The sequence below is a fragment of the Dipodomys merriami genome, unplaced genomic scaffold (genome assembly GCF_024711535.1).
Source record: "Dipodomys merriami isolate MVZ:Mamm:240054 unplaced genomic scaffold, mDipMer1.0.p SCAF_2, whole genome shotgun sequence".
Taxonomy (NCBI): Eukaryota; Metazoa; Chordata; class Mammalia; order Rodentia; family Heteromyidae; genus Dipodomys; species Dipodomys merriami.
Genome location: NW_027203381.1, coordinates 90,044,667 through 90,057,160, shown reverse-complemented (window position 1 = coordinate 90,057,160; position 12,494 = coordinate 90,044,667). Strand labels below are relative to the sequence as shown.

At 34.2% G+C, this 12,494-nt stretch overlaps 1 protein-coding gene across 1 annotated transcript; it reads left to right on the top strand.

Annotated features, from left to right (window-relative positions):
* The first annotated feature begins 1,383 nt into the window (after positions 1 to 1,383).
* Gpr15 (G protein-coupled receptor 15) lies at positions 1,384 to 3,332 on the top strand. The gene has a single exon (XM_070028745.1). It carries the CDS (start codon positions 1,461 to 1,463, stop codon positions 2,541 to 2,543), a length of 1,083 nt encoding a protein of 360 aa, XP_069884846.1. The 5' UTR covers positions 1,384 to 1,460; the 3' UTR covers positions 2,544 to 3,332.
* Positions 3,333 to 12,494: the final 9,162 nt, after the last annotated feature.

Genomic DNA, 12,494 nt, shown 5'->3' with positions numbered 1-12,494 from the left:
GCAATGGCTCAAAAGCTTATGAAAAACAATTACTTCTACAGTGGTGTCCTGTAACAATGTGGGGAGCAAAGACAATGTAAAGTCTAGTGAAAGGTAGTTACTTGACCATGTTAAAGGTAGTTAATTGATGTTAACTTTTAACAAAAAAGAGTGTTTGGGGTTGGATTGCAATAGCAGGTAAAATGTAAAAGTAGAAGAGTTTACAATTTTTGTTTGCTTGCTTCTTGGTTTTTGTGGTGCTGGGATCAAACACAGGTCATGACAGGTGGTAGGCAAGTGCTCTACTACTAAGCCACATCACTAGTCCATTGTAGTAACCCAGGCAGACATTGAACTTACTATTTTACCTCCATCCCCACCATATCTATGATTTTGTAATTTTTAAATTTTAAGTTTGTAATTTTAAATATGTTTGTAAGTTCCATGAATCAGAATGTGTGTAGTTTTTTCAAAATAATTACAACCTTGCTAATTACACTGGATCACAAAAATATGAGGTTTCTGACTAATATCTACAAAACATCAACTGTGGACAAGATGTCGTGCTAGCTGCCATGGAAAATTTGAAATAATAGATCTGGGGTTATCACTTGGTAATAGACTGCTTGCTTAGCTTATGCAAAGATCTAGGTTTGATCCTCAGCATTACAAAATAAAGAAAGTAAATAACTAACTAAATAAATAAACAAAGAAATAAATAAATCTCCATCCATTTGAAGACTTAAAAATATGGAATAAAAGTTACTATTATGTATTAAATAAAATTTAAAACTCAAATAAGTTAGTAGAGTCAACGCCTTAATGGCAATCATAATGCATACCACAGACATAGACTGAAAATGGTTTGGGAAATGCTGATCACTGCATACAAATGAAAAACTTTATACACTCTTCATTCAAATAAAAATATAATGTATATATATATATAATATTAAAAATCTAGTGTATATATATTATACATTTATATATGTAACATCTACACACATACACACATCATCGAAAGTATCAATAGTATGTATGTCTGCAGCTATTACCTTAAAAATCCTAAATGTAAAAGTAAAGGCTAGATCAAGAGAATTCAGAGGCATAAAAGCAAAATTCTTTAAAGGAAATGAGAACTTATTTTAAAGTTAATTCAGTGCTTAATGTTAGACTTTAAAAAATCAAATATCTTAAAGAAGTCAAAAAAGAAACACCTCAGTTTCATGGGTAAGTGCAAATAAAGAAAACCACAACCACAACTAACACCAATCAGAGGTGGTGTGCCTTGTGGGCTCTTTCTGAAGACTGGTAGAAACTGCATTTTTAATCTGTTTTCATGCTTGTCCAATATCTTTCAAGGGAGAAGAAAAAAAATAGAAGGCACGTACTATATAAGAGAAACTCCCTTGACATTTCTCAAATTCAAATCAGAACCTCATAAGGAAAATACTTACAGGGTTGGCATCTGGTATTCAGGGATGGACCCAGAAGCAACCCCGATTTATTTGGATTATTATTATGCTACAAGCTCAAACCCTGACATCAAGGACACCAGCCCCCATTTGCCTTACACCTCGGTTTTCCTTCCCATATTTTACACAGCTGTGTTCCTCACTGGAGTCTCAGGGAACTTCATCCTCATAGGTGCATTGTACTTCAAACGTGGCAGCAGAAGACTGATCGACATCTTTATCCTCAACCTGGCTGCATCGGACTTCATTTTCCTTGTCACCTTGCCTCTCTGGGTGGATAAGGAGGCATCTCTTGGACTGTGGAGAAGCGGGTCTTTCCTGTGCAAGGGCAGCTCCTATATGATCTCAGTCAACATGCACTGCAGTATCTTCTTGCTCACTTGCATGAGTGTGGACCGCTACCTGGCCATCGTGTGCCCAGCCCTATCCAGGAAGCTCAGAAGGAGGGACTGTGCCTATGGCATTTGTGTAAGTGTCTGGCTGATCTCTGGCCTCCTGGGGTTGCCTACTCTTCTGTCTCGGGAGCTCACCCTGATTAATGATAAGCCATACTGTGCTGAGAAGAGGGCCACTTCTATAAAACTGACATGGCTTCTGGTAGTCTTGATTCTCACCTTTTTTGTGCCCTTGGTGAGCATCCTGACCTGCTACTGCTGTATCACAAGGAAGCTGTGGGCTCATTACCAGCAATCAGGAAAGCACAACAGAAAGCTGAGGAAATCCATAAAGGTTATCTTTCTTGTAGTGGCAGCCTTTGTCTTCTCCTGGTTGCCCTTTAATACTTTCAAACTCCTGGCCATTGTTTCTGGATTGCAGCAAGAGTTCCCGTTTTCCTCCACTCTTCTTCAGTTGGGCATGGAGGTGAGTGGGCCCTTAGCATTTGCCAACAGCTGTGTCAATCCTCTCATTTACTACATCTTTGACACTTACATCCGCCGAGCCATCATGAGCTACTTGTGTCCTTGCCTGAAGAGCTCTGCCTTTGGGAGCAGCACTGACACACTGGATAGTCATCTCACCAAGGCTCTTTCCAACTTCATTCATCCAGAGGATTTTGTCAGACGAAGGAAGAGGTCCGTGTCACTCTAAAAGGAGCTGGGACATTTCAAGCTTTGTTGGGGCTATTAGGGAGTTTTTGTCAACCACAAAACAAAAAGGAAAACAGAAAAGTATAAAGGAGGAGATTCAAGTTGCTTCATAAATCTAAGGAAGAGTTAATGTTGAAAAGCAGTACTGGAAAGTCCCTCTGTGGTGTGGATATAATTAAACCATGTGTTATATTTTCAGTGGAGAGGTTTTAGTTGATCCTTGCCAGTCAAGTCAGTCAGGCAAAATACAATGCCCACCTTCCTTGAACTCTTCCAGAAAGGCTTGAACCATTTGTTTTCTTCGTGACTGCCAATACAATTCAGTATTTTAAAGAACCGTGATCCTTCATTCACTTTATGCTTCAATCTTGCCTCCATATTGGATTACATTTCAAAGATTTTTGCCACTATCATCTGATGAAAAAAATGTGTTGGCATTGCAGGTAACAAAAACTATATATATATATACACCTACACTGTATAGTTTTTTTCTGAGTTATTAAGATAGATTCTGGCCTATCTTTAAAGCTTTGTGTTGTGATCCGCCAACATCTTCCAACATTGTCTTTCATTATGTGTCTATTCATCACAGCTTTGAACTGGCAAAAAAGCTCATGAGGATAAAAATTGTTTTGTATTATGTTTATGATCTGGGGTTATGTTAATGTGTAAAGACAGAGCTAGATTTGACCTTTGCCTTATAAGGTACACTGGTAGAAATGCAGGTCATTATAATGTTATGGTAACTGCTTTATAATAGGGTTTTACTCTGTTCTTTGTTTTTATTGCCTTTATAAATTAGGGTTTGACTTTGCTTTAATTGCATGTTTGTAATTACCCTGTTATTGAGTTATCAAATAAAAATGAAACTACTAATATAATTGCAGCTTGACAAATGCTTAGATCTTCTCCCCTGCAGGTTATCATTTTGTACTTTAATTAAACTATTTGTGCACAATAGCACTTCCTTCTTTGGTGTATATAATTTCCACATGAGATCCAGGGAGACAAGGTGCTTTACACCAGCCAAAGTGAAAAATATCTAATAAAAATAATACAAGTGCATTATGTGAATTGTGTCAAATCTAGAGAACTTCCTTGCATTCTTTTACAAAAAAAAGCATTTGTTCAATCAATGTATGCCTATATTCCTCTTAAATGTTATAAAGTGAAAAATACATAATAAAAGACTCCAACAGTAACTATGCTGTTGTAAAGAAATATATTTTGATTCAAGAAAAAGTTATTTATGTTTATCCGTGGATTACTGTTTTATTTATAAATGCTAGGCTTGGAAATAGAAAAAAATAGATTATTCTTAGAGGCTAAGAAATATCACTTTATCCCAGATATAATTCTTTCACTTAAAGAGAAATATCAAATATAGGATATCTTCTTAGAACCTAATAGAAGTTGAAAATATAGCTTATAGATTTATAAATTGGTTGATATGATGATCTCTCTTAATCCTCCCTTAAATAAAATAAAATTTACTTACATAAATTATTCACTGTTAACTAATATCAATACAACAACAGCTATTTAGTACACTATCATGGTTATAGAAAAAAGTCTGTCCCACAATTGTTTAACAAATAAAACTTCTTGGACAATTTCAAAGTTGAACTCAACAACTGAGTAGTTCTCCAAAGCAATAAACAAAACACACAAGGTAGAAGGCACATACTTCTTTAAAGGAAATCAGAAGAAAAACTATTACTAATCAGGTAATCAGGAAAGTTATTGCTTTTCAAAGAGACTACGATTTTTAATGCCTACCCTGCGGTTTCAGCTCAGCACTAGTGCTGCCCCTTAGCTTTTTTGCTAAAGGCTAGCTAGCATTCTACCATTTGAGCTAGAGCTCCACTTCTGGATTTGTTGGTAAACAATTTGGAGATATGAGTCTCACAGATTTTGCTTTGGGGCCGGCTTTGAGCCATAATCCTTAGATCTCAGCCCCCTGTGTAGCTTAGATTACAGGCATGAGCCAGCAGTGCCTAGAGAGATATATTATTTTTTAAACTATATCTAATTAATCATTTAAGGTAGTTGTTGGAAAATGTGAAAACCAAGGTAGTGAGTTTTCACATCATTCTTAATGCAAGGCACTGAGAAAGTTATTTTAATCTTCAAGCATAAATGAAGTTGGTAATATATATACATATATGTCTTATAAAATTCTTGAGGATACTCTATTACTAAAATAAAAAACAAAGGTTTTTTTTTAAATATTGGGTAAAAACTTACTGTATAAAGTAATTGGATTTCTGATTGCTAAGGACTGCTTAAAACTCAATAGAAGTGGCTCAGTGGTAGAGTGCTTGCCTTGTATGCATGAGGCCCTGGGTTCAATTTCTCAGCACCACCTAAGCAGAAAAAGCCAGAAGTGGCACTGTGGCTCAAGTGGTAGAGCACTAACTTTGAGCTGAAGAGCTGAAGGACAGTGCCCAGGCCCAGAGTTCAGGCTCCATGACCGACAAAAAAAAAAAAGAAAGAAAAAAAGAAAGAAAGAAAACCTCAATAGAATAGTAAGTTATATTTAACAATCCTTATTTGACAAAAATCGAGAACCAGTTTTATTTCAATTTTATCCATTTAGTATATCCTTCAGTATATATTTAAAATAAAATATCAAAAATATATTAGTAGAGTTTTAATATTTTACTAAATACAATAACTATATGCCTTAAAGAAATCTTTGTATATTTTATATTCATAATGTGTCACACCCAAAAGAAAAATAGATATAGTTTTATAGACAATGTAAATCTCATAGGCAAAAATTCAAACCTTGAGTAAATTGATATGTGAATATGCATGCCTGGATTTCTCTACAGTGCAATTTACATAATAATACTTAAACATTTAATTAATGTATCATTTTGCATTTTAAAACTATGTTTCCCTATCTTTAATGTTAACTACTTCCACTTACATATATATCTAGGTAAACTCATATGTAGGAACATAGTCATAAATTTAAAACTTCAAGATTTCTCTTAATTATAATATTCAGAGAGCTAGTTTGTGGTAAAGTAATATCAGCACAGAGCAAACCTGCTCTGTATCTTCCAATAATTTTCCAAAAGTTAATCTGTCATCCTAACAAAATCATGCTTTACAGGTTGTATCCAAGATTAGAAAGACAAATATATAAGGAGGTAACTACAATTTAACATTATGTATTTTCATTTGCTTAAGCAGTCAAGTTATTTTAAGTCTTTAAAGACAAATAAGAATATAAAGTCCAAAGCATTTTTCAAGCTGTTTTTCTTGAATTTACCTGACAAAAGCTCCCCAATATGCCATGGGTAAAGTGTTGTCTGAGAACTTACAAGTAATTTCCAAATAAATATAGTTAAAGCACAAAGAGTCACAAACAACATTTGGGCAACATTGAAAGAATAAAACTAACCTGATCTTCCTTAAGAGTTCTGTAAATTGTCTACTCCAACAAGTTAAACCACTTCTCTGATGAATCTAAGTTATGATCATGGCCAAAAGCCCAGCTCTGTGCATGACAGAGCGCAATCTATTACTATGGATCACAAGTTCATGTTCAATACATGAAGAAAGCATAGTATGATGGTAAGGTGAGTGGAAGAAATCTTCCTGTATGATTCATCTTAACTCCTCAAATCTCTCGTTTTATTTCCCTATCAATCTCAGAAGTGAGAAATGACTGGTCTGCTATGCCTGCCCCAGAAAAGAAAAGCACTCAGTTTACCTATAAAGCTCACTCACAAAACTTAAGAGATACTAAGGGAATTATAAATCTGCTTCTTGTATATCTGGAATAGCCTAGTATAACCTGCTAGCAAGATGATGGTTCCAGCTTCAAAAAGACAGAAGGCAGGAGGGTAATTCTAGCTCCTGAAGTATCTGCAAATAGTTGATGACTACTGTAAGATCGCTTTGATTCTCACAGAGGCTGATGTGGATTGATTTTCCCCTGCAAATACCTGTTCTTAGAATGAGTGTCCTTCATCATTTCTTATTATCTTAGTCATTTGCTTAATAGAGTTATATTTTCTAAATGTACTTAATAAATAAGAATTGAATCTTAACATAAGCTTACTTCCCTAAAAAAAGGCTACTTTGAATATTCAATGTACTAGAGGGGGATTGAATACAGTCAAGAGTTTGATGTATATCTTACTAAATTTAAAAAAGCAAGGGAAAGGGGTAGGTTTAGGAATAGGTAAGACGCACTGAATTAATAAAGTGTTTTGTTAAATGGCAACTCCATTGTATAGGTACTTAAATATACTAATAACAGTAGTAATAATAATAAAATATTCAATGTGCTAACCTACGAATATAGGCCTTAAAGCATATGAAGAACAGGGTCCCATGAAGTGTTCATGGATTAAGCTACAAATGATGACACTAGTAAACTAAAAAGAATTTTTCTTTATTTATCTGAGTGCCAACTTTCTAAGACCAAAACATACTTTAAAATTACAGCAAAACAGTTTATGTTGGAGGCTGTGGCTAAGCTGAATTATGGTTGTTAGACAAGGGACCCATTTCAAGGACTTACCATATAATCTTCATCTATTTTTCATGATTCTTTAAGTACCTAGTAAAGGTTGTTACAGCTCTGACAATGATTAACTTATTTGCTAATTAAGAAGAGTTTAGGGGCTTGGAAGGTGGCCCAGTGGTAGAGCACTTGCCTTGCATGCATGAGGCCCTGGGTTCGATTCCTCAGCACCACATAAGCAAAAAGAAAAAAGCCGGAAGTGGTGCTGTGGCTCAAGTGGTAGAGTGCTAGCCTTGAGCTGAAGAGCTGAGGGACAGCGCTTAGGCCCAGAGTTCAGGCCCCACGACCGGACTCCCCCCCCAAAAAAAAAAGATTTTAATCATTAACTTGCTTCCTAGCTAATATGTTAGCAAGAATTAGTTATCGTTAATAAGAATTTTGTCCAAATTGATAGGAAATTTAAGATTGTTACTTATTAGTTCTTGTCAGTTCTGATATTTCTGTCCACTATTAATTTAAATAAAATGTTCTCTCTAGAATATTTATATTTTTTGCATTTACTTTTTCTTAGTTATATGCAAAGTAGAATATATATATATGATGTTTACATCAAATAAAATTTTGTGCATCATGCATCATATAAAGACTTTATTTTAGCTATGGCTTAACTCCCTTGTGGCCAGCTATTTGGCAATGATTAAAAACTGCCCCTTCACAAACAATATAAAAAAATCCTCTGTGCCATCTTCAGCAAGTATCTTTTCTCTTATATAAACTTAATCGATTGCAAAATCTTCATAAATCTCCAAATTTGCTAATTTCAAGATATTATATTTACTCCATACAAATTTAGTCAAGTAAAACTAGTTCAAGCTACTGTTGGATATATAGAAAATAAAGCTGAACGGTGACGTCAGTCCTGTTGGTTTGTTTTGACTTGTTTAAGTGACTCATTTGTCATCACAAGGAATCGCTCACTGGCTTAAATTTATGCTTTGTGTGCCGTAAACCTGTGGAGTTCCCTGACAACAGTCAAATCTCCTACTATTAAATTAAAAGTGTTTATTGTACACAATGAGCTATGATAGTTATGTTTATTAAATCTCATAATAATGAATTCCAACGTAGGTATATTGCAATTAGTCACTCCATGCACAAAATTGCTGTCTTTTTCATATATATACTCAAATCCACAGACAGGTGTGTACAAAGCAGCTGAGAGCAGCTACTGAATTTTGTTACTAATATTCAAGCTAAAGTCCTTGAGCTGAAGATAGATATTTTGTATCTACCTAGCAGAAAACAGAATAAAAGAAAGGAGAATACAAAACAAAGAAAAACATTATAAATAGAAAACATTAAAATGGTATTTATAAATAGTTTAAAATTTCCTACTAAGAGGCTATACAGATAGCCTGTTACACAGTCTTTCGGGTATTTTTTTTTTTGACTAGAGCCCTTAAAGAAGTCAAACTTGTTCCTCTTGGAGTTTACAATCCACACAATCATTTGGTCTTTTAATCAAATTATGAAATACTGATGCTCAAGAAGAATTGGGGAAAAAAAGAAAATTATGAGTCAACTTTCATTGGATTTTTCCAGTATCTAAGGAAAAGGCCATACTCAATCTATATATGACCCCTGTCATGTAAGTGCCATTTCTTTTCTCTTCCTTCTCTTCCTTCACTTCCTCCTCCTCTTCTCTCTCCTCCTCCTGTTCTCCTCCTCCTCTTGCTTCCTCCTTCTTTTTTTAATATATTTTTTCCTTTTTCTTTCTCTCTCTCTGTCTTTTTTTTGTTGGTGGTGGTGGTCATGGGGCTTGAACTCTGGCCTGGATGCTGTCCCTCAGCTCTTTATCTCAAAGCTAGCACTCTACCATTTGAGCCACAGTGCCACTTCTGGTTTTCTGGTAGTTTATTGAAGATGAGTCTCATGGACTTTCCTGCCAGGGCTGGCTTTGAACCATGATCCTCAGATCTCAGCCTCCTGAATCGCTAGGATTACAGGCGTGAGCCACCAGTACCTGTCTCTTCTTTGTATATTTCTTGATACAAGACATAACACATTCTATGCTGACCTTAGATTCATAGTTATCTTGACTCTGCTTTCTGAATACTGTCATTTCAATATGGCTATTTCCTAAAGGTTGTTATGTTTCCTTAAAGAAGTGTTCACATTCTCACATGAAAATACTGTCATTGTCCTTAAAATTTTTTAAATTGAGCAGATTATTTTAAACACAAGAACATGTCTTGAACAGCATGGAGTTTAAATTTATTTTTAAATGACAAACTAAAAATGGTATGCAAAGCAAACTAGATGACTCTAAGAAACTTGCCCAGTTACAGTGATTTGATGAGATGCCCTCTCACTTGCCCTCAGTTCAGAGAAAAATCAAAACTGACAACTCAGGGAGAGAAATAGTAAATGAGAAATGAAACAGCCTGTGGTTTCATTTTTAAGCAAAAACACAAATTCACAGGACCTGAAGGTAGTTGGAAATAGCTGCTTTATTTCTAATTACAAAAGGGGCTTGTAAAATCCAAACCTGACTTGTGCATTAATAAAAATAATTTAAACTAAAAAATCACTAAGGAATTTTAAAAAAAGATTAATATAAAGCTGCATAATAAGATACTTATGAAAATATATGATAACATAGATAAAGTTAAAATGACAGTACAATTGTACCTAAGTTGGCAGGTTTAAACATTAAAAATTAGGTTTGCCAATGATTGGAGCTATGGGTTATGACAAAAAGATTACTGTCACTTGATTATACTTGCTAAAATAAATTTTGAATTTTATATCAAAAGCAATTTTATTTCTAGGAATAGACCCTGGAAAATAATTTTGGATATTTGTATAAGTATTTTCTAAAACACTATTCATAAAAATGAAAACAAGTTAATCCAAATATCCAAAATTTATCTTTAAGTTTCATGTACTGTATCTTTAAAATTGCTGTACCATATACTGAAATAGAAAAATCTTCATAATAATTTAAATAAAATTGAGTAGAAAAAATAGACTAAAGAATCATAGAATTATCATGCTTATGACTACTTCATTTATATGAGTGCAAAAGTAACTTTGTTGCTCACTAGTTAGTGAAATTGCAAATGATTCCCTTTTTAATTTTATTACTAGTGTTTTTTTAAAGAAACTATGCATTATTTTTCTAATAAGGAGAAAACAGTGAAGCATTAGTTTTTAAAGAAGTGCATAAGATAAAAATACAGCTAAAGAAAATTTGTCAGAGAACATGAAATCTGAATTACAGGTCTTCCCATTCTTCATTTTATCATTTTTCCTTTGTAAATGAGGATAACTTAAACCTAAGTCTGGAGATTCAGTCATCTGTAAAGGTATCTCTAGGGGCCTTCTGTCAACTTTACAATCCTGATTCTTTAAGTGTAATTCTGTGATTTGATACACATAAGAATTGTACCTGGTGATACCAGTCCAGTGTTCAGAAGCCCTTCATTTTCCAAGGTCTTCTCATAGTACGCTGAATCATCTGGTTGTAGTTCTGTCTATCAGCTAGGGAGAGAACTCTTCTAACTGTGGAAAAGGAGGATCTTGGAACCATATCCTCACATATAAATATCTATGTCCTGTTTTATTCTACACCCAGCACTCATGATTGCAGAACTAAACTGAACATGCTTGAAACACAATTGGCTAAAATTAAAATGAATCTATTTTTACAAATGCTAAGTAACGAGGTTTGTATTTCTATTCCTTTGTACTGAATTTCTTTTGCTTTGAAATGTTGTTGTAGTTATGAGCAACAAGAACTGTTCCAATCATACATCATTTAGGAATAATATTACATTTCTTCAATTTTTTATATCATTTTAGCTGTGTTAGGATTAAAGAAGGCATCAGTGGCTCATGCCTGAAATCCTAGCTACTCTAGAGGGTGAGATGTTGAGGATTCTAGTTTGAGGCCAGCTGGAGCAGAAAAATTCACTAAATAGCATTTCCGAAACAACTAGCAAAAAGCAGGGCTAGAGGGCTAGTTCAAGTGGGAGAACACCAGCCTAGCAAGTACTAGGCCCTGAGTTCAATCCCCAGTAATGCTGGACAGAGGGAAGGAAGGAGAGAAGGAAGAAAGGAAGGAGGGAGGGAGGAAATAAAGTAAGAAAAGAGAAGGAAAAGGAGAACTGAATCTTTCAATAACAGATTTCTTGTTTGTTTTGCTATTTTAGGACAATTTTTATTTTTGTTTATTAATTTTACAGGGTAAGGAGTTTCAATGACATTTCCATATGTGCATAAAATATACCTTGATTATACCCATTCCTACTTTTTCTCTTTCTTTTCCCCCCACTATAGAGTTCTTATTAAAACAAGAATTTTCTTCATGAAAATACGTTATAACTTGTAACAAAATATAGTTATTCTCAAGTACTATATAACAGTTAAGAGTACCTCTGGATATTTCAGTAGTATTATAAATCTTTCCACAAGCTCTAGGTTCCCTTTTAGGAAAGAAATAGATTTTCCAGGATGAACTTTCTAAAAATGTTAATTATTAAGTAGTTGTATAGAGATAACAATTCTAGAAGTCAAGTTACAAGTACAATGAATCTTGATCAGGTCACCCTTCCATCATCCTCCCCCATTTTCTCCTTTCTTTCCCCTCAAGTTACACAGTTCAATTTTTATGTAATGTATATTGACTATAATGACTGCATTTGCTCATCCTTCCTCCCTCCATACCCATGGGTGACCAGCTTTTGAGAGGGAGTGGCGGCAGTTTCATTGAGTTAAATAGTTGCCAAGATTGTGGCAAGATTGTCTATCCTGACTATTATCCTCTTCTTAATGCTTTTTAGAGAAAGAAGATAAAATTTTATGAATTATATTTAAAAGCTATTATTTATGGAAAGCAATGTGAATATATTTATTTCATTGTATCCAGTGTTGTGGCACAAAATACAATTTAAAAAGCAAAGTATTGATCCTGTGTCTCTGTCTTTAGAATGTTTATATATTCGTTGATTAGCACAGATGTGCATATCTATAGCTAAATCATAAGTTAGTATAAAGAGAGAAGAAAAGGCTTAAGGATCAATGAGCCACACTCTAAGAAAAAGAGCAAATGCTAGCTATGGCCAAAATTTCTCCTTTTCAAAGGTTAACAGCTGTTTTTGCTTTGTTATTGTTGATGACAAAGGGCAGCAATATCTAAAAACAGACCTCTGAAGATGTGTGAAATGTTCCATCAAAAGATAAAAAAATTCCAAGATATCAACTATTTTAAACATGTCACTAGGAAGAAAATGATAGAGATACAATATTCATTATCTTGCCTATATTTCTGGTGCCCAAAAGATTGCCTTCTAAGGTAGTCAGTTCAGATTTAAGCTGTATAGATAGGAGAAGACAAAGAAAACTGTAGGAGATAAGAAAAAGGCTTATTATTGTTGCTGAGTTGCCATTTATTTTAGAGGGAAA

Coding starts and splice junctions, on each gene's coding strand:
- Gpr15 (XM_070028745.1), top strand. CDS start 1,461: ATGGACCCAGAAGCAACCCCGATTTATTTGGATTATTATTATGCTACA.